A 22874-nucleotide genomic window follows, 5' to 3' on the forward strand; every position below is an offset into this window, starting at 1 on the left:
TTGACAAGTACTGAACAGAGTGGCGTGACAAGTTGGAGGGGTGGGCTGGGGCCATGTAATGCATGATCTTATAGGCATTTTTATTTAAAAAAAAAAAAATCCTTCTAGCTGCAGCATGCATCCTAGATTGAAGAGGGAAAATGCACGTTTATAAACCAGTTAGGAGACTATTGCCAAGGAATGATTCTTGGCTTAGACAGTAGAGATGGTGATGGAGTGTGAAATGCAGAAACATTTGGGAGGTATTTAGGAGGTTAAGTTGTTAGGATTCTGAGGGGTTATTGAACAGAGGGAAAAGGGAGAGAGGAATAGGAAGGTTTATTCCAAAAGTGTAGTTTGTGAAAGTGGTTTTACTGTGGTGCATGTTACCAAGATAAACAATACAAGACACCCAAGTTTGGGGGTAAAATAATTCCACTTTGGGGAGCTTGAATTTGAGTGTCCAAAAGACTTCAAATTAAGCCCTTTTTTATTTTAATTCTTTAAAAAAATTTTAAACATTTACTTTTGGGGTGGGAGGGGCAGAAAGAGGGAGACAGAGGATCCAAAGCAGGCTCCACCTTGTGAGCACAGAGCCCAGTTTGAGGCTTGAACCCATGAACCATGAGATTATGATCTGAGCTAAAATCAATAGCCACCCAGGCACCCCTTAAAATGTTTTCTACTGTTTATTTTTGAGAGAGAGCACCCATGACCTGAACCGAAGTTGGTTGCTCAACCGACTGAGCCACCCAGGTGCCTAAGCCTTCCAATAGAAATTGCGTCTGTAGGTCTGGACTGGATATCAATTTGGGAGAAAAGTTGTGAATATGGATGAAATTTCTTAAGCAGAGACTATGGATGAAGAGAGCAAATGGCCTGAATGGAATCCTGAGGGACTCCAATATTCAATATTTGAAAGCTCCGTAGAGGCAAATGAGTCATCAAAGGAAACCAAGGAAAGGAAGATTACGAGAAAAAGTCTGAAAGTATGGTATCAGTAACGTAGAGAGTATTTTATGGATACACTCAAATTTCTCCTCCTACCCCTTACTCCACTGGACTTGTTGAAGCAAATTCCAGACATCATATCTTTTTATCTGTACGTTCCGATGTGTGTCTCTATAAAGATATATTTAAAATGTTTTTTAATGTTTATTTTTGAGAGAGAGAGCATGGCCGGGGGTTGGGGGCCAGAGAGAGAGGGAAACACAGAATCCGAAACAGGCTCCAGGCTCTCAGCTGTCATCTCAGAGTCCAACTGGGGGTTCAAACTCATGAACCGTGAGATCATGACCTAAACCAAAGTCGTATGCTTAACCTACTGAGACACAAAGGCACCCCTCTATTTTTAAGTTTTTGAGGAACCTGCATACTGTTTTCCAGAGGGCTACACCAGTTTATAGTCCCATGAACAGTGCAAAAGAGTTCCCCTTTCTCCACATCCTGGCCAACATCTGTTGTTGCCTGAGTTGTTAATTTTAGCCAATCTGACCAGTGTGAGGGGGTACCTCATTGTGGTTTTGATTTGTATTTCCCTGATGATGAGTGATGTTCAGCATCTTTTTATGTGTCTGTTAGCCATCTGGATGTCTTCTTTGGGAAAGTGTCTATTCGTGTCCTCAGCCCATTTCTTCACTAGATTATTTGTTTTTTGGGTGTTGAGTTTGGTAAGTTCTTTATAGATTTTGGGTACTAACTTTATCTGATATGTCATTTGCAAATACCTTCTTCCATTCTGTCAGTTGTCTTTTAGTTTTGCTGATTGTTTCCTTTGCTGTGCAGAAGTTTTTTCTTTTGATGATGTCTCAATAGTTCATTTTTGCTTTTATTTCCCTTGCCTCTGGAGGGAAATACCTGGTAAGAAGTTGTTGCGGCTGAGGTCAAAGACATTGTTGCCTATTTTCTCCTCTAAGATTTTGATGGCTTCCTGTCTTACATTTAGGTCTTTCATCCATTTTGAGTTTATTTTTGTGTATGGGGTAAGAAAGTGGTCCAAGTTCATTCTTCTGCATGTCACTGTCCGGTTTTCCCAGCACCACTTGCTGAAGAGACTGTCTTTATTCCATTGGATATTCTGTCCTGCTTTGCAAAGATTAGTTGGCCATATGCTTGTGTGTCCATTTCTGGGTTCTCTGTTCTGTACCATTAACCTATGTGTATGTTCTTGTGCCAGTACCATACTGTCTTGATGATTACAGCTCTGTAATAGAGCTTGAAGTCTGGAATTGTGAGGCCTCCAGCTTCGGTTTTCTTTTTCGGGATTGCTTTGGCTATTTGTGGTCTTTTCTGGCTCCATATAAATGTTAGGAGTGTTCGTTCCTGCTCTGTGAAGAATGCTGATGTTATTTTGTTGGGATTGCTTTGAATATGTAGATTGCTTTGGGTAGTATTGACATTTTAGCAATATTTGTTCTTCCAATCCATGAGCATGGAATGTTTTTCCATTTTTTCATGACTTCTTCAATTTCTTTCATAAGCTTTCTATAGCTTTCAACGTATAGATTCTTCATCTCCTTGGTTAGTTTTATTCCTAGGTATTTTATGGCTTTTGATGCAATTGTAAATGGGATCGATTCCTTCATTTCTCTTCCTGCTACTTCGTTATTGGTGTATAGAAATGCAACCTATTTCTGTACATTGATTTTATATCCTATGACTTTGTTGAATTCATGGATCAGTTCTAGAAGTTTTTTGGTGGAGTCTTTGGGTTTTCCACATAGAGTATTATGTCATCTACAAAAAGTGAAAGTTTGACTTCCTCTTTTCCAATTTGGATGCCTTTTATTTCTTTGTGCTGTCTGATTGCTTAGGCTAGAACTTCCAACACTAGGTTGAATAACAGTGGTGAGAGTGGAACATCCTTGTTGTTTTCCTCACCTTAGGGAGAAAAGCTCTCAGTTTTTCTCCATGGAGGATGATGTTGGCAGTGGGTCTTTTGTATATGGTATAAATTTTATTTCAAGCCTTGTTTTTCCATTTTTTTTAATTTATTTTTTAAGTAACCTTTACACCCAACACAGGGCTTGAGCTCACAATTCCAAGATCAAGAGTTGCATGCTTGGGGCGCCTGGGTGGCTCAGTTGGTTGAGCTTCCTGTCTCTTGATTTTGGCTCAGGTCATGTGGGATTGAGCCCCATGTCAGGCTGAGTGCTAGACCTGGAGCCAGCTTAAGATTCTCTCTTTCCCTCTGCCCCTCTCCTCCTCCTCTCACACTCTGTCTCTCTAAGAAAAAGAAAAAGAAAAAAGAGTTGCATGCTCTACTGACTGAGCAAGCCAGGCACCCCTATCTTAAACCTTTTCATTTTATATTTGTATTTTTTTTCTTAGTTCCCAATGGCATTAACATAGTTATGTATTTGCTTTTTTAAATCAGATAGGAATTTAGATGAAAACTCATCCTTTTCAAGTAGAATTCTATGAGTTTTGACAAATGCACATAGTTGTAACCATTACCTCAATCAAGATACAGAATATTTTCATCACTTTCCAGAATTCCGTGTATCTCTGTAATAATTACTTATTTGATTTGATTTCACAATAATAGTACTGATACTATTATGCTATTATAATTACTGAAAAAAGTTTAAGAATTTTTTAAGTGTTTTTGTCAGGTATATTCCATATAGATATATAGTCAAATAAATGTGCTCTAGAGTCCACTGAAATAATTCCTGTTTGTGTTACAAAGCCATCAACTTTGTTGATATACAGGTGCATTTGTTTCACTTTGCTTTTTTTAGGGACAGTTTCTAAATTTTTTTACCTTTGTGCTAAAATCCTGTGAAGTATTTACTTGATTCTGAATTCCAGTCTACAGAATAAGCTATATTTAGAGAAGTCTGGAGCTCAGAGGAAGTGTCCCACGGAACTAGGAATCAGACGTCTCGGGAAGGTTCCTGCCTGGCTGCCACTGCTGGTACTCCTGAGGTGCACAATAAGGGTGATTGATTCTTGGAAAAAAGAAAAAGATGCAGAGTGAAACCAACTGCCCCTAAATGAATTGATACTGCTGGAGCAAAGCAGTGCTGCTGGTTTGATGCTAACAGAACGGAGCAAGTCGCTTCTCCTCATGTCAGTATCGTTCTAGTCCCCACTGTTGATGGAGTCTAACAGGAAGCCAGTTGAATAAAGGAGAAATAGTTTGTATAAAGGGGTGAATGTGTGGACATGAGATACAATAACTAGCAACATTGAAAAAGCAAAAATCACTTAGTACAAGATCTGTACATTTTAATTTTTTATAGACTTTTCCAAAAACTGCACTTAACATTTTTGATATGAAAGGGGGGGATTTAGAGAATATTACCTGGAGCATAACTTCTCAAGTTTTGTTTTTTTTTTTTTTAACTTCTCAAACTTTAACAAGACCTGGGAATCATGTTAAAAATGCAAAATCTGGGGGTGCCTGGGTGGCTGAGTCGGTTCAGCTCATGATCTCACGGTTTGCGGGTTCAAGCCTCGCTTGGGGCTCAGTGCTGACTAACCTAGCTCCAAGCCTAGAGCCTGCTTCCATTCTGTGTTTCCCTCTCTCTCTGTCTCCCCTCCCCCCACCTGTGTTCTGTCTGTCTCTCTCTCTCAAAAATAAATAAACATTAAAAAATGCGAAATCTGATTCAATAGTCCTGAGGTGGATCTGACAATTTGCATTTCTAATAAATGCCCAGGTGATGCTAATGACTGCATTTTAGAAGGTTTAACATTTTGCTATCTTTCCACAGCCACGACCATGTCATTCTTCTGCTACCATAGGAGAAAAATACCCCGTTCGTGACTCACACCAGTTTCCTACCCGCTAAATAGGGGACAAACCTAGCGCCCGGACGGCGCGAAAGACAGGATTTGGAGCATCGGTGCTTGGCTTGGCCTCTTATTGGGCATGGATGACGTCACTCGGCCAGGCGTGGCTCTAGTTGTGACGTTTCCCAAGGCTGATGGTCAAGGACGCGGCGGAAGGCGGGAGCGGAAGTGAGGAGGCGGGCGGGCGGGGTGGGTGGCGGAAGGGGAGGGCCGGGGAAGTCGCTCCAGTGGGTCCTTTTCCGGCGCTAGGGGCCGGAAGTTGTGGCCCGGCGGTGTCAACCTGGGAGCTGCAGGCTGGGAGTGTGGCTGAGACCGCGACCATGGGCGGGAAGAACAAGCAGCGGACCAAGGGGAACCTGAGGGTGAGTGCGAAGTGGCTCGGCCGACCGGGAGGAGTTCTTCTCTCGAAGCGGTTGGCTCCACCACGCGCGCGGCCGGAGGGCTTGTGGAGCGCGGTTGTGGGGAGGCGTGTTTGCGTGTCGAGTGTGACCTCCCGGTTGTGTGTGCGTCCCCACGAGCGGGATGGGTTGCCTTCGAGGAGATTGGGGATTTGCGAGAGAAAAGATGGTCCATGCCAGAGCTGTCTCCGCCTGAGCACAGACCCTAACAGCTTCCATTAAGAAATGGTTCAGTGTCTGTCTCAACTGGAAGGTTACCTGGCCGGGGTAGCAGGGGTTCGGGTGGGGGCAGTGGCGTTAGGGACAAGGGAGTTGGGTAGGAAGCATTTAAAGTGAGCCTGGTGTGCGGGGCATCTCGATTCATGTCGCCCATTTGCTCAAAAGCCTGGGGCTCCCCACATTCCTCGGGGTAAAGGCCAAATCCCCTACGATGGTATGTGGCCTGCCTTTGGCCCCTTCCTGTCCCTGGCACCATCTTCAACGTCCTCCTCCTCGCTCCCTCCATCCAGCCACACTGACCTCGTCACCGAGCCTTGACCTTGCCTGGCAGGCTCCCCAACGCTCTTTTGTTAGGTGGCTGCAAATATTGCCGGAGACACCCCATTGAGCTCTCTCATGATCGCCTGTTTTTAAATTGTAGCCCTCCTCCCACTCCCTGTGCTCCTTTCCTGCTTTATCTTACTCCTTTGCACTTAGGACTTCTCACATACCATGTAATTTACTGTCTCCCTTTATGTACTGTCTTGCTTCCCTGGGATGTAAGTATTATGAAGCCAGGTGTTTTCACGAAGGCTGTTGTTATTCTAGGAGCGTAGGACAAGGATTGGCATAGAGTAGACGCTAGCTAAATACTGTTTAAAGAATACCCACAAGTGGATTAAACCTACATGATTAGGGATGTCATAATGTATTTTTATGGTACTAGGTTTGTTATGGCACAGTCCAATTTTATGGGAGTGCTTTTTCCCTGTTTCTGATCAACTTCTAGTGATATCAGTACAACATTGTCTTGGATCTGTCATTTAGTCTGTTTTTGGCAGATAGTACCAACAATAATAGTGACTTGCCTTGTGCGGTTACTGCGTTGAACACTTGCATTCTCATTGGATTTTAATTTTTTTATTTAAATAATTTTCTTGTTTTATTTTTTAAGTATTCCAAATATGAGGGAAAGGTGCAAAAATATTAGAGTGACAAGCCATATGTTCTTTACGTAGAATCACCAGTTAATATTTGGTGACACTTGTTTTCTCTCTCTAAATATATGTGTTTTGCTGAACCATATGAGAACTAGTTGCATACATCATGACACTTAGCTCCTAAGTACTTCAGCAGGTACATTCTAAACAAATGCCATTCTTCTACGTAACCTTGAGCAATTACAACATGCGGAAAATTTAACTTCAGTAAAGTACTATTATCTAATAACATAGAACACTATTTAGATTTCTGTAGTCATCTCAATAATGTTCTCTATAACTTGTTATCAGATATAGCATTTTAAAAAACACCGAAGGTCCAATCAAGGATGGAGTGATTCCATTCAGTTATTGTTTAGTTCTAGGTAGTTTTCCCGTGTTTTTTGTTTGTTTGTTTGTTTGTTTTGTTTTGTTTTTTTTCTTCTGCTGCTTCTTTTTTGAGGGTAGTTCTTCTATAACAGGGACAGTCTGGAAAAGTCTAGGCCACTTGTTTTACTTAATTTAGAATTGTCTAATTGTTCCTTTGATTAGATTCAGGTTAAACAGTTTTTGATAGGAATGCTTCATAGGTGATGTAGCATCATCAGTGGATCGGGTGCACATGATGCTTGCGTGTCTTATTAGTGATGTTATTTAATCACTTGGTTAATGCGATGTCCATTATAAGAGTATCTTTTTCTACTGGCTATTAGCAAATAACACTGGGAGTGGTATTTTGAGACTGAGAATAACCTGTTCTCTCACAAACTTTCACTTAATTGTTTTAGCATCCTTTGTTGATTTCTTGCTGCAATCAATTTTAATGGTTTAAAAACTATATTTAATTTTGACAGTAACCCAAGTAACAGCTTAGTTGCTATTTTTTTTTTTTTTTTCATTTTAAAGATAATGGTTTGGAGGCTTAGAGGAATTAATTTACCTACGTTCATTAGCCAGGAAGTTGCATAGTTGAGGTTTGAACCTCAGAGTGGCAGTCTTTCATTCAACAGAAGACTTTGAGTACTGAATGCCATGTGTTCAAAGATGATAGACAGATGTTTCTTATTCTTGAACTGTTAGTCTGATGAGAGACATATAAGTAAGCAAATGATTATAATATATTAAAGAACTATGATACAGGTGTGAGTAGAAAGAAAACAGTGGAACAGAAAAAGAATGGTAATTGACCTGCGGGAGACAAAGGTTGAAAACAAGAGTGTGTTTTGAAAGATGAGTAAGAGTTTGTCAGGCAATGGAAAGAAAGAAAAGGTTTTCAGGCAAAGAGAAGAGATTGCACAAACATCAGATTGTGAAGGGCATAACCTATTCAGAGAACTGTGAATTCACTTTGGGACTGGAACATCAGTGGTGGCAGCAAAATTGGGAGAGGAGGGGAGGACCTGTGACAAGGGAAGAAAAGAGTGTTGGGAGATACACCTTGGAGAAGTGGAGGCCAGATGCTGAAAGATCTTGTAAATCTTCCAGAGTTTGGCCTTTAAACTGTAGAGTCAGGATTGCCACCTCAGTTACCTCTAGAAGACAGGCACAAAGGAGTGAAGTAGGGGCATGCCTGGGTGGCTTAGTCAATTAAGTGTCCAGCCCAACTCTTGGTTCTGGCTCAGGTCACGATCTCACAGACGGTTGTGAGATCGAGCCCTGCGTCTGGCTCTCTGCTGACAGCGTGGAGCCTACTTGGAGTTTTCTCTCTTCCTCTCTGCCCCTCCCCTGCTCATGTGCACTTTCTCTCTGTCTCTCTCTCTCTCTCTCTCTGCCTCTGTCTCTGTCTCTGTCTCTCTCTCAGTAAAAAAAAAAAAAAAAAAAAAAAAAAAAAAAAAATGAAGCGCATGTAGTATAAGGAATAAAATCAAGGTTCTTAATTTTTGAACTGTGGGTATAAGCATTTAATATACAGTAGAGGAAGTAATAAGAAACAGTAACTATTTTAAGCTCAAAGTAAACATTGAATAAAAAGACACAATTAGCCTATTTTAAAAATAATTTGTTACTTTACCATTGGAAATTGGAAATCTCATACCTTTCTTCACCCAGTTACCTCTAGCAGCTCTGGTATTTCAGGTCAGTTCAGAATTTAGCCTTGACTCCTTTAGCTTTTAGCATTAACTAGTTTTTTTATACTAGTTCATTATTCTGTTTTATAATAAAACTTTACAAATGGTATTATAGATAAAATTCTGATGTCCCAGTGTCATCATACTTAGTTTTCAACATTGTAATTCACTAACTTCCTTTGTAGCTCTTTATTCATGTACCAATATTGAGAAAGGTGAACTGAATAATGTTAGTTCATTTTAATAAAGTTCCAAAATAGAGAACTTTTTTTGAAATTAGTCTTAAATGCTACTATTTTGAAAAAAAAATGTAATTCATGTTATCATTTTCATTTCTGGTCATTCAGTTTAGAAAGTAGCCGAGATTATTCCTTGACAAATGAGTTTCCCAAACACAATTTTGCTAGGTATGAGCAAATTGAATCACCTTTCAGCCATTCTTTTAGAGAGGTCAGGAACAGATGAATGCGTGGGTTGTAACGTCATGCTTGACATTGAACTGAGGCATTTTTCTATTAGCTAACAATGGATATGTTAGTTTCCTTAGCAGTTTAAATGTTAGTTTCTTTAGCAGTTTAAATGTTTTCTTTATTGCAATCAACCTATTAACTTTTTGTACTAGGAAGCTACTATATTGTGTATCGATTTAACAAACCACAGGCTATGGTTCAACGGAATGTATCATATATCCTGACCATTGTATTGATTTTATGTCCATAGTAATATAATTTGTGACCACTATAGCTCAAAGAAGTTAGAGTAACTTTGGGTATGTAGAAATGAGTGTGTCTGCCCTCAAGGAACTCCTAGTCTTAGAAATAGCTATCATTAGATTGGTCCCATGGTGATTGTTTAATAAATGTTTGTTGAATGGATGAAAAGATATAATTCATTTATGAATCAATTTTATATCATTACATAGTACACATTTGTGTGTATATACTCTTTATACAAATTTGGAAATTAATTTTATAAAGTAGTATTTATTCTTACTGTATGTGATGCATTCTGAGTTTTAACATTTTATTCTATTTTTTTGAAATGCTGTCTTGACCCATTAAGTTAATATCATGAGCCACTAATGGATTGTGTCCAGTTTAATAAACATTTTTCTGATGTTTAGCAAACCAGAAAATGGTTCCTAGGATAATTATTAATAGATTCTTAGTGATGGGAACATTGCAGTGGATGAAATCTTAGGCTAGGAAATAAAAAGTTCTTGGGGCTCCTGGGTCACTCAGTCAGTTAAGCTTTCGCCTCTTGATTTCAGCTCAGGTCATGATCTCTTGATTCACGAGATCAAGCCCCATATTGGGCTCTGCATTGTCAGCATAGAGCCTGCCTGGGATTCTCTCTTTTTCTGTGCCCCTCCCCTAGTCGTTTGTCTGTGTGTGTGTGTGTGTGTGTGTGCGCGTACACTCATGCTCTCTCAAAATAAATAAATTTAAAAAAACGTTTAAAAAGAGAGGCTTTATTAAAAAAAAAAAACTAGCAAACAAAACTTCTCAAATAAAAGCTTGTTCCTCTCTGGGAATTGTGAAGGGTAAGAACTCAAAATTAAATTTTGAACTCTTCCTACACTCTGAATCTCCCCCTGCCCCCCACTTTCTTATCAGCCTTCAAACAGTGGCCGAGCTGCAGAACTCCTTGCCAAAGAACAGGGAACAGTGCCTGGATTTATTGGTTTTGGAACGTCACAGAATGACCTCGGCTATGTTCCTGCTATTCAGGGAGCTGAAGAAATTGACAGTCTTGTAGATTCTGATTTCCGAATGGTGCTGCGGAAACTTTCTAAGAAAGATGTCACAACAAAGTTAAAAGTAAGTTTTATGTTGTTTTTTATAAAAATGATCAAGAAAATTCTTTTGTTAGAACAACGTGTCAATTGGTATATTTTATGTAAAGCAAAATGAGCAATCATTTATCACTAATAAGTTCTTTTACAATTGTCCTTTTTTCTGACACATAGACTTAAGCTTAGTTTACCATTTATCTTGTGGATTACAAATTTGTTTGTCGTTCTGCACTTACTTGAACCATTTTGGAATTCTGGCTGTGCATTTTTTCCCATTAGAGAATGGGAAACTTGACCTTATAATATTAAATTGAGTTTTTTGTTTGTGTATATTTTATTTTTTAAAAAAATTGAGAAGCTTCTATCATAGTATGCTGTGAAGGAACCCTTCAAATTAGTCCCATATGGCACAAACAGAAGCAGTGCATTCTCCCGTTACATAAAATAGACTGTTTCTAGCACAGAAAAGATCTAATGAATAGCCAATATTATGGCGGTTGATTCTTAGCAATGTTGCTAATTTACTTTCAGGCTATGCAGGAATTTGGAACCATGTGTACAGAGAGAGACACGGAAGTCGTAAAAGGAGTTCTTCCATACTGGCCAAGAATTTTCTGCAAAATTTCACTTGTAAGTATTAAAAACTTACACTAGTTTATCTCGTTGTACAGTTTTTGATTGAAGTCATGAGAACTATTACATGTACATGATTCATTTTTGGTGAGGAGTATAAAATGTTATGTCAATATTATGCAATTTGGATCATGTTAAGTTGTATAAAGTGTATTTGAAGTCTGGGTTTTCAAAACTTATGTGATTACTAGAGGATTACCTAGATACTTTCTAGTTATAGTAAATTCTGACAGTTTAACTTCTTTGTATATTTGCTGGAAGAGAATGAGAGTGAATTGCTTAATATTGAAGGCCTAACCTTGAATAGTCTATCTTGAATAGTTTTTATCATTGCAAGAAGGGGAAAAGGAAAGATTAATCAATTTTTTTCACATAATAATTAATTTTAGTTTAGCTCTGAACATAGGTGAATTCTTACTAATGGGTCATCATAGCATATCTGGAAGTGTCTGTATATGTTTTTATGGGTCAGAGCTATTTTAAACCATATTACATTTTCAATAGGATCACGATCGCCGGGTTCGAGAAGCCACGCAGCAGGCTTTTGAAAAGCTTATCCTTAAAGTAAAGAAACACTTGGCTCCTTATTTAAAAAGTTTAATGGGCTATTGGTTAATGGCTCAGTGTGATACTTACACGCCAGCTGCGACTGCAGCAAAAGATGCCTTTGAAGCAGCTTTCCCTCCAAGCAAGCAACCTGAAGCCATAGCATTTTGTAAGGATGAAATTACAAGTGTAAGTTCTTGGAGTGATTCTGTATTTTTTTCTCAAGTATTTAAGGGATATAGGCATATTATAACAACAGCTCTTTCGCCTGGCATTATAAAGGAACGAGTAAGTGAAATATTTTTAATGGAAGTTTGCCTTTCAAAAATGGTGTTTAACAAAATTGACCATTTTTGATTTTTAACATAATTAGCATTTTGGATTGGATCTTTCTAAGTTATTTAAATTCTTCATCTTTAATTTATAAATCCTAGTCGTACTACCTAAAAATTTAGGTATATACTTTATGATACATAATCTGAAAAAAGAGTACATCTAAAAAAAATCTAAATTTAAATCCTAAAAATAAACGTAAATAAAAATAAATCTATACCCTAAAAAATAAATCTAAATTTATTTTTCCCCATATTTCCATATCAATACAAGTATACAGATATACTTCATTCTTTCTGTTGGTTTTCTGAAATTCCTTTGTATGGATGTACAACAGTTTATTTAACTCCTTTTATATTATACATTTGGGTTTTCCCTGTTTTTTATTATAACAAATACTGCATCAGAGAACATTTTTGAATAGATTTCTTCATACCCTGTCGGAGTGATAGTAGAATTTCTAGTAACCATATATGTTGGGTCAAAGGATGAGAACATTTACAAATATTTTTATATTGATAAATTGTCCTTCAAAAGGCCATATAAATTTATATTGTCATTAACAGATATGAAAGTTTCTCCAACACTTGGCCAGGGTTCTTGCAACACTTTTGCAAGACTGATATCAGCCATAACTTTTGTGGCTTTCGGTTTGTATCTTATACTGTCCTTCATTTCTTCTCCCTTTATCTGCTATTCCTAATATATGGGTCGGAAAAACCAGACAACTGAGTTCATTAGTATTCTCTCAAGAAATAAAAGTAGACGTACTATGAATGATGGGGAGATTGAGGATTTTAAAAAATTCATGCTGGCATTCATTCCTTTATTTAGTACTTCTGTGTTTCCATAGCACCCTGTGTCTTTTTTAAACACCATCCCTCATTTCAGTTAGTCAGCCTCTCTGTGGCTTCCCATTATACTTACATGTCCAGATTTCTTATCCTGGCCTATAGGGCTCTGCATGGTCTGGTCCCGGCTTACCTATCTGATCTTTTCACCTAACTCTTCCCCTGCACACACACCCATGTGCATTCTAGTTCCCCATTTAAGTTCTTGGTTCTTCCATTTTTCATTTTTCAAGTTTACCAAGTTTGTTTTTCTAGGGAGAGTGTTTATAGCTTTAATCGTATTCTCAAAGGGAGTTCTCAACCCAAGAATCATTGGTATATTTGAAATATCAAGCGATAAGTGTTGTGAGAGTGAAGTGTCATGAGTTTGGACACTAAGAGTTTAAGAAAATGGATTTTGAGACAACCAATTTGGCTATTCATAGTTTTTTGTTTGGTTGGTTTTTTGTTTCTTGGCTTTGTTATGGATGGATAACTGATCATTGAATATGTGGATTAGTTCCTGCATTATTTTTCCGTTAGTTGGTTATGTCACAGTTCCTTACAGATATTGGGCTTGAACTTTCCTAAGTGCAAAATCAGTTTTTTAGAGAGGGGTTAGGCCATTGAGACCAAAATGTCAGACTTACAGGCATTATGTCCTACTGTCTGTAAGAACATGGGCTCTGGGTTTCTGTCACATTCTGCCATTAGTTATGCATGACCTTGGGTAAGTTTCTGTGCCTCTATTTCTTTATCTATTAAAGTAGAAATTAACTTGTACTTCATTGAGCAGTTGTGAGGATTAATTTAGGTAATGGATGAAATGTGCTCAAAGCAATACCTGGCATATGGAAAAGTTCAGTAAATGTTAGCTGTTATAGTTGCTGATAAAAGCGATACTAGAATAGTGAGTTCTCTAGTACTGCATGCTGGAAGTAGGCAGACTTACCCACTTTGAATGGAACCTTAGACTTTCCTCCATGATGGAACAGAGCACAATGTGTGTTCTCCCTTATGCGCAGGGAGATGCTCGAAAAGAGAGGAGAGGAAAACAGCCTGAATTTCTCTTTCAAACTTACTAATCGGGAATTCTACTTCACTGCTGTGTACAGGAGGAATGGAGAGACAAGAGACCAGGAGTATTTAGGGGAAGATTCTTGATGGGTACTGGAAATGTTCAGAAGTACCCTCTCTTTCTTACCCCAGTCAACCTTAGGGATTCATAGGGAAAGAAAAATAGGTAAAATTCAAACCTTTTAGTTTTGCTGCTTAATTTTGCTAATTTTGCGGGGAAGGGGTAAGAGCTTTTAAGTAAGACGAGGTTTATGCTCTAACTGTTCACCATTGACAGTTCAATAAAATCTCAAGGCTCATGGGATTTTTCCTCCTGTGTAGGTGCTACAGGATCATCTTATAAAAGAAACACCTGATACACTCAGTGATCCACAGTAAGTTGTGTTATATCTATGTAACTCACGTTAAGGATTGGCTTCGCTCATCCATAACAAGATGGTAATTTCAATGTGACATTTTTAAAAAAGGGATTCTTAAAGTAGAGATGAAAATACTTACTATAATGCTATATGCCAGGTGCTATTTTAAGTGTTTTTACTTGCAGTTATCTTGCTATTTAACTTGAATTATCTGGGCATTACACATTTGGTTCTTTAAAAAGAGATGTTTTTATATTTTTCCCACATTTACCTTTTGATTGTCCTAGCAGGAATCATTTTAAGGTCCGGTTGAACTAGTGGAAGAACTCTGAATAGTTCTGTTGAGAGTGGTAAAATCACCCATTTACTTTTGCGTACTAGTCAAACTATTAGGAGTCCCTAATGGCAAGTAATCCTAGATGCACTGATATCCATTCCCTAGACTCATCCTATTACTTGCTACTGAGAACAGTATATTGCCCACTTTTTTCAAGCCACAGCTTTTCATCTACTTCCCCCTTGTATTAGTTGAAAAACATGTGATTCAAATTTTGTGTTTGTTTGTATTTTAAGGGAGGAGGGTTGGCACAGGACGAATAGAATGCAGAAATAAAAATAAAGCAACTTTGGTAGATATTTAATGATAAAACATTTAAAATAGAAGTGCCAAGTATGTGGTTTGGCTTATGCTGAATTCTTATATATGTTTGTTTTCTTTTCACATCAAGAACGGTTCCAGAGGAAGAAAGAGAAGCTAAATTCTATCGGGTTGTAACTTGTTCCTTATTGGCATTAAAAAAATTGCTTTGCCTCTTACCTGATAATGAGCTTGATTCTCTGGAGGAAAAATTTAAGTCTCTTTTATCACAGAATAAGTTTTGGAAATATGGAAAACACAGTATACCTCAGGTATCTTAATCTTTTATTGTAAACATCTGTGACTCCTTTTTTCCACCCTGATCTTGTTAGTTTATGTTTGTGTTTTATGCTCATTGTTTAGGTTTAAAACTCTGCAAACACATCTTTGTGGTTGGACTGAATTGCCTCTTTTACTGCAATGTTATTGTATTTTCACTTTTTTATTTAGTTATTTAGACTTCAGAGTTGTATTATCACACTGTTCTGTTCATGGTACTTTAAAATTGTTGGTGTGCATGAAGGTCTTCTAATTTCATGCATTTTTTTTTCTCTTATGTCTCTGTCTCCTTCTCCATCCTCTGCTAGCTAACCATTCTAAATGTGCTTAGTGTATGTCCTTTTGTATGTATAGTTGATTCTTCTTATTCATGGTAATTAGCTTATAAGAAGAACCCATGAATATCGATTAAGTGAATACTGCAGCATTACTCTTAAGGGAAATACAGGATAGGGTGCCTGTGAGTCTCTGGTCACAACATTTTTGTCAGTTGGTCAATAAGAAACCTTGTTTTATGTGTGTCTCTGTAAAGACATCTTATTAATAGATATTGTTGATTCATTAACATTGACAAAGACAACAGCACTAGAAGTCATGCTTGAATGAAGCTTCTGTAACACTTTCTCTATTGGGTACATCACCGCCTTTTGGAATGTATTTTTTACCTGTGCTTTTTAAGAACTAAGTACTTTTTAACTTTATTTTTTTTAAGTTTATTTATTTGGGTGGGGTGAGGGAAGAGAGAGAGAGAGAGAGAGAGAGAGAGAGAGAATGAGAATCCCTAGTAGGCTCCATGCTGTCAGCACCGAGCCTGATGCAGGATTCCATCTGCTGAACTGTGAGATTATGACCTAAGCCAAAATCAAGAGTTGGATACTTAACTGTCTGAGCCACCCAGGTGCCCCAAGTTCTCAGTACTTTTTTAAAAGTACAAAAATACTTTAAATCTATCATGTCCTTATATGAGTATTTGATCAGGCCTTCTAAATACTATGTAGGCTTAAGAAATTCGCATCCCTTCTATTTTACCTCTGCATTCCCTCAGTGATAGATGCACTGATTGCCTTCAACTCCCTGCTGTCACAGACAGTGCAGCAGTGAACATCTTCATTCATGTGCCTTCAAATCTGCAAGGATTTCTTTTTCTGAAATTCTCTTAGCTTTTGAATTGCTGAGTCAAAGAGGATATGCATACTTAATTTTCTGAGTGGTGCCAGATTGCTCTCTTGAATGGCGGCATTACTCTACACTCAACCATCATTGCCTGATGAGCCCTGTGTATCCTTATATCCTAGCCAGGACTAGAATCCTTAGTTCCCTAATTTTTATCAGTCTAATAGGGTTTCAAATTTTTTTTTTTTTCCATTACTCTGCTAACTAGTGACTTTTAGGATCTTTCTATAAGCTTTTTGAATTTTGGTGTTTCTTCTATAAACTACTTGTTTATGTCTTTCTCCCCTTTCTTTTGAAGTTTTCTTTTTTTATTTTACTAGAGTTCTTTATCCTAAATACTTGTCCTTTTGTTGTTTTTTAGGCGTTGCAAATAATCTCCCACTTTGTTACCTTTCCTGTGTCCTCTTTAGAAAGACATTGTAATTTTCATGTAGTCAAAATCACTGCTTTTGCCATATGAAGGCCTTTCCCACTTTTAAGCCAGAAAAACATTCTTGTATTTTTAATAGTTATATCTTTTTTTAATACCTTTACTTTTCATGTGAAGTCTTTGTTTTTTTAATACATTTTTTTTAAGGTTTATTGATTTTGAGAGAGAGAGAGAACGCAAGCAGGGAAGGGGCAGAGAGAGAGGGAGTCACAGGATCTGAAGCAGGCTCCAGGCTCTGAACTGTCAGCACAGAGCCCAACGCGGGGCTCAAACCCACAAAACACGAGATCATGATCTGAGCCGAAGTTGGACGCTCAGCTGACCGAGCCGCCCAGGAGCCCCTGAAGTCTTTAATCCATCAATAAATCTACCTTTTTTTATACAGCATTAAGTAGATACCTAGTCACCTTTCTCTTCATGTGTAGTGAGTCAGTATTCCTAAAAATCACCTAGTGAACTATTCATTCTTTCCCTATTGATTTGTGGTCCTGCCAATATGGTACATTAAATTTCCATATGTTCATAAGTTTGTCTCTAAACTCTGCCTTATGGTCCATTGGTCTTTGTTCTTATGCCAGTACCAGAAGTTTGTATCCATTCCATTTTAATATCACATGTTAACGTGACATTATGATGTGTCCTGATAACTGCTCAGGTGAATCACTTTTTTTGTCCTCATCTTCAAGATTGACCAAATTGTTTTAGAACTTCATTCTTCTGGGCATCTGGCTGGCTCAATTCGTAGAATATGTGACTTTATTCTTCCCTATAAATTACAGTAAATTTATTGAATTCCTCAAAAAAGTGAATGATTTGGGGAAGCTTGCTCTCTTTATAAAGTTATTGAGCCTGATGTTACGATGAACCTGTCGTATCCCAGTGTATTCAGGTATATAAAAAATATCCTAGAATAATTTTTAAACCAACTTTATTGAGGTATAATTTACTCACAACAAAATGTAACCATTTTAGGCATAGAGTTTAACAAGTTTTGACCAATGTATTTACCCATCTACATGTACATACTCATGTAACCACTACAGTCAAGATACTAAACATTTTTATCACCCAAAAATGGGTTCTTTGAGTCATCCTTCCCCTTACTGTAGGCAACCAGTGACCTGCTTTTCTGTTGCTACCGACATACAGGTGTTCATATAAATGGAGCCAAACATATTCTGTCTCTGGCTTCTTTTGCTCACTATAATGTTTTTAAGATTTATTCATTGTTGCATGTATCAGCAGTCCATTCCTTTTTATTGTTTAGTCTCTGTTATGGACATGGATTTTCATTTTTCTTGGGCAAGGGGAGGAAATTGATGGTTCATAGAGTACATATATGTTAAATTTGTAAGAAGGTGTCAAACTATTTACCGAAGTGGTTGTGTACTTTTGTCAGCGGTGTATGAGATTGATTTTGTATCAATTGTTTTCATTTAGGTCATCTTCATGGGTGTGGGATTCAGGGATCAGCAAACGATATATACAGCTTATGGGTCAAAATGTGGCACACCTGTTTTTGTAAATAGTTTTTTGTATTGTCTGTGGCTGCTTTCATGCTAATAAAGCTAAGTAGTTGGAAGAGAGACCATATGGCTTACAAAGCCTAAACTATTTTACTGTCTGGCTCTTTAAAGAAAATGTTTACTGACCTCTGGGGTAGAGATTTTTCATTGTGATTTTAATTTGCATTTCCCTGATGGCTGACGATGTTGGACATATTTTAACGTGTTTCTTGGCCATTTGTATATCTTTTTGAGGTGTCCAAGTCTTTTGCTCACTTTTGAATTTAATATGTTTTTTTTATTTCTAAAGGTTCTACTTGGTTTTTTGTATTTTCTATTTCTTTGATGAATTTTCCTGTTGTTTTTTTTTTAAAGACTTTTTTAAGAGCAGTTTTAGGTTCATAGCACAATTGAAGATGCAGATTTCCCATATATGCCCTCCCATCCCTTCCCCTCCCAGATGCCTAGCCTTCCCCATTATAAGCATCCCCTACCAGAATGCTACATTTGTAACAATTGATAAACCTACATTTTTTTTAAGCAAGCTGTATGCCCAGCGTGGCGCTTGAACTCACAACCCAGACAAAAGTCACATGCTCTACAGACTGAAGCCAACCAGGCACCCCTGAACCTACATTGATAAATGATGAAGTCCAGAGTCCATAGTTTATTTACATTAAGGTTGATTCTTGGTGTTGTACATTCTATTTCTTATTTATTTATTTTTATTCATTGTTCTCTTTTCCTTTACCTCACGGAGTGTAGTTTTAATAGCTGCTTTAGAGTTCATGTCTGATAATAACATCTGTTCTTCTTGGGATTGATCTCAGTTACTGTCTTAGGAAATGGGATCACGTTTTCCTGACTCTTCATATTTCAGTAATTTTAGATCGTATCCTGTTCGTAGACACTTGGGCTGTACTCTGAAAGTTATGTTTTAGAGACTGAATTGTTTTATATTGCTCCCAAGGGTGTTGATATTTTTGTGTTGGTAGACCGTTAACTTGGATAGACTCTAACTGCAAACTGTCATGCCTGCTGCGGACAGCATCTCAGATCTCAGCTCAGTTCTTTCTGCTTTAGCTTCGAACAGCTTTCACTTTACCCTGTGCATGGTTCAAGAGTCAACTATAGTTGTTTTAGACCATAAACACAGAAATGTGGGGGTTCCCTTCGCTCCCTCCTAGAGTTCCTGCCACTCTCTTGCCTCGTTGGTTACCCTGGGCTCTTCTTTCTGGTTCTTCCAGTTCCTCCAACGAGGCTTTTTATTGGAGTTGTAGCTGTCCCTGTGCCTCTGCGGTGGTGACCGCAACCACCTTCCAGGCACAGCTGCACAGAATGCAAGCTCTGTTTGTGTGGATTGCTTACTCCATATTTTGATTTCCCATATTTTGATTTGTCTTCAGTTGTTTTTGCGTTTTATTCCCAGAACCTATGGTGGTTCTTGGTAAGAAGATCAGTGTATCAGTCTTTTTACTCAATATTCTTTTGCTCACTTACCTATTTATTTATCTCTTTTGCCCATTTTAAAATTGAGTTTTTGGTTTTTATTTTTGAGTTATGAATGTGCTTTACTTATTGTGGATATAAGTATATTGTCAGATAAAGAATCATGAATGTTTTCTTTTAGTCTGTGGCTTAACTTTTCATTTTGTTAATGGTTTTTAGAGAGTAGGTTTTTAGTCTTTATGAAGTCCGGTTTGTCAATTTTTTATGGTTCTTGCTTTTGATTTCTTATCTTTAATCTTTGCTTACCTCAAGTTTGCAAAGATTTTCTCTGTTCTAGAAGTTTTATAGTTTAGGTTCATTTAGAATTAATTTTTGTGTATGATGTAGTGGTAAGAGTCAAATTAATTTTTTTTTCATAGAAGTATCCCATGTGTTGAAAGATTGTCTTTTCCTTACTCTGGCACCTTTGTCAAAATTCAGTTGACCTTATATCTTGGATTTAAATTTTAGACTCTTTATTCTGTTCCATATATTTATATGTTTATCCTTACACCAATACCTTATTCTCTTAGTTATTTTTTTATAATAAGTCTAGAAACCATCCAACTTTGTTCTTCTTCCAAAATTTTTGGGCTGTGTTAGGCGCTTTTCATCTCAGAGTAATATTTTTATAATATGTTCCATCCTGAACGTGTTTATGGTTTTGTTGCTATTGTGACAGTCACTATGTTTTTTAATTACATTTTTTTGTTTCTACTGGTAGATGTATACTATGCTTTTGTATGTAAATTGTATATTCAGCAACTCTCCCAAACTCTTGTTCTGATAGTGTTTACATCTTTTTGAATATTTTTTATAGCCTGTTATTTTGCTATGATTATAGCTACATGTTTGAGTTACTTTCCAATTCTTTTTATTTTTTCCTTATCTGTGTGTGAATTAGGTCCTCCACTACCATGTTGAGGGAGGTGGTGATAGCTGGCGTCCTTTTCTTGTTCCTGACTTTAATGGAAATAGTTGTAAACTCTTATGTTTTGATTATGATGCTTGCTGTAGATTTCATAAAGTTTAAGATTGCTTTTCTATTTTTAGTTTACTGAGTATTTTTGTCATAAAATAATGATGAAGTTTTCTTGATTGCCTTTCTCATATGTTTAAATGATCATATTATTTTCCAGCCTAGTCATGCTATATGTTTATCTTTTTAAATACACTGCTAACATCATTTGGTAATATTTTATATAAAATATGCAGAAATAAAGTACTTTGTGGGGTTAAATATATGTGTATGTGTATTTTTTTAGTCCCAGAAAACATTATTATTGTATTCTCAATCTTCATTTAGATTTATCTTCATATTTGTTGCTTTATTTGCTCATTATTCTGTTTTCCATCTCTTACCTTCCCTCTGGAATCATCTACTTTCAATACAGAAGGCGTCTTTGAATTTCTTTTTGTGTTGGTCTGCTGATGATGGTCTTTTTTTTCTCTATCAGAAGATGTTTTTATTTCACTCTTTTTTTTTTTTTAAGATTTTATTTTTTTTTTTAAGTAATCTCTACATGCATCGTGGGGCTCAAACTACAACCCCGAGATCAAGGGTCTCATGCTCTGCTGACTTAGGCAGCCAGGCATTCCTTCACTCTCATTCTTGAAATAGATTTTTACTGGGTACAGGATTGAATATTGGCAGTTAATTTATTTTTGAAGATATTCCACTGTATTCTGATTTACATTGTTGTCGTTGAAGTCATCTTTCAGTCTTACTGTCCTTCCTTTGAAGGTAGTTTGTCTTTTTCTTCTGCTACTTTTATGGTTTACTCTTTGTTCTTGTGGGAGTTTTGTTGTTGTTGTGTTGTTTTGTTTTGTTTTGTTTTTTGCAGTTGCACCATTCTGTGTCTTAGTGTGGATTTCTTTTTATGTATCTTGCTTGGGATTTGTTGGAGTTCCTGAATTTGTAGAATGGTGTATTTCACTGGCTCTACAAAATGCTCAGCTGTTAACCTTTTCAGATATTTCCTTTGCTTCGTTCTCTCTTCTCTCCCTTTGGGATTCCGTTTAAATATGTTAAACCTACTTTATCTTGTCTCTTACACTATCCTTGGTGTTTTTTACCTTTTTTTGTCTTTCTGTGCTTCTTGTGGATAATTTCTTTTGTACTTTCAGTTCACTTTCTCTGCTCTTAAACTGAAAATTGAATTTTAATCTATCATCTGTCTTTCTGCCTATTTTTAGGAATAGGAATTGTGCTTCGTACTTTTTCACATCTGTGCTTTTTCTAAGATCCTTTTCCTTTCAGATTTCTATAAACTTGTATTTCTTTAAATATAATAAGAACTGTTGATAAGGAATTTGTAACTGATAAACCTAAGATTTAAAGTCTCATCTCTGTGTCATCTTTTGTTTCTGCTGATAGTGACTCATGGTTTCTTAGTTTTTCTTTGGCTGTATTTAACTTGGTGTGGCCTAGTATATTAATAGGAATAATATGAGGCTCAGGTGAACACCTTGGCCATTAGAGAGGATTTGTATTTGCTTCAGCCAGAGAAATTGAAAGTTGAATTCTTTCTGCCTTCACTTTTATGTGGTAATTCCTAATGTCCTTTCAGCCATTTGATACTCGATGGAAGTTTAAAGATATTTTTTCTAGCCCTTTTAGTTTTACTAATGGGAGGGTTAGTATGAATAACCTATCAGCTATTAAATTAAAAATCTTATCATAGCTCTACTAGGCTTTAATTTAATCCAGCTTTTCATTTTTTGTTTTAGATCCGCTCAGCTTATTTTGAGTTAGTTTCTGCTTTGTGCCAGCGTATTCCACAGTTGATGAAAGATGAAGCATCCAAAGTGAGCCCATCTGTTCTACTTAGCATTGATGACAGTGACCCCATTGTATGCCCGGCTCTCTGGGAAGCTGTACTTTATACACTTACAACTATTGAGGTGTGTAAGAAAGGTAACATTTAGTACACTTGAGATACTTGTCTTAGTTTGTATTTTAGAAGCCTTAGATATGATGTGAGACAGAGCCTATCAGATGATAATACCTAAAACTTACTGGAAAATGCTTTCTTGGAAATAAAATACTTAATCCAAAACTTGGTATAAATCTTAAACTGACCATAAAATTAGCATAGAGTTTTTGTTTTACTTTCAGTTTAGCCAGCCATTATCAATTATTCTTTAAACTTTATGTAGTCCAGTGAAGTCAGTTTATCTGAATCTTATATTTAAGATTAGATATTAGTGTCCCTTTTGGAAAGCAGCTTTTATATAAATCTTTTAAGTTAAATAATTATTTCTGATCAATGTTGTCCTCACTATGTGGGGTACATGATTACTATATGTAATAAGTTTCTTAAAATTTCCGAGTTTAGTTTTCAGTGGTGGTGAGAGATTTTATC

General features: G+C 37.0%; 1 protein-coding gene across 1 annotated transcript in view; it reads left to right on the plus strand.

Moving 5' to 3' along the window:
- Positions 1–22874, plus strand: part of LTN1 (listerin E3 ubiquitin protein ligase 1) — a 71192-nt gene that overhangs the window by 3462 nt on the left and 44856 nt on the right. Inside the window, exons 2-10 of the mRNA XM_045501562.1 lie at positions 3793–4053; positions 4701–4947; positions 5029–5141; positions 10041–10244; positions 10751–10849; positions 11357–11587; positions 13960–14012; positions 14726–14906; positions 22240–22413. Coding sequence (XP_045357518.1) covers positions 4914–4947; positions 5029–5141; positions 10041–10244; positions 10751–10849; positions 11357–11587; positions 13960–14012; positions 14726–14906; positions 22240–22413 — 1089 coding nt within the window. The 5' untranslated portion in view covers positions 3793–4053; positions 4701–4913. The remainder of the gene's footprint in view (positions 1–3792; positions 4054–4700; positions 4948–5028; positions 5142–10040; positions 10245–10750; positions 10850–11356; positions 11588–13959; positions 14013–14725; positions 14907–22239; positions 22414–22874) is intronic.

The sequence above is a fragment of the Leopardus geoffroyi genome, chromosome C2 (assembly GCF_018350155.1).
Source record: "Leopardus geoffroyi isolate Oge1 chromosome C2, O.geoffroyi_Oge1_pat1.0, whole genome shotgun sequence".
Taxonomy (NCBI): Eukaryota; Metazoa; Chordata; class Mammalia; order Carnivora; family Felidae; genus Leopardus; species Leopardus geoffroyi.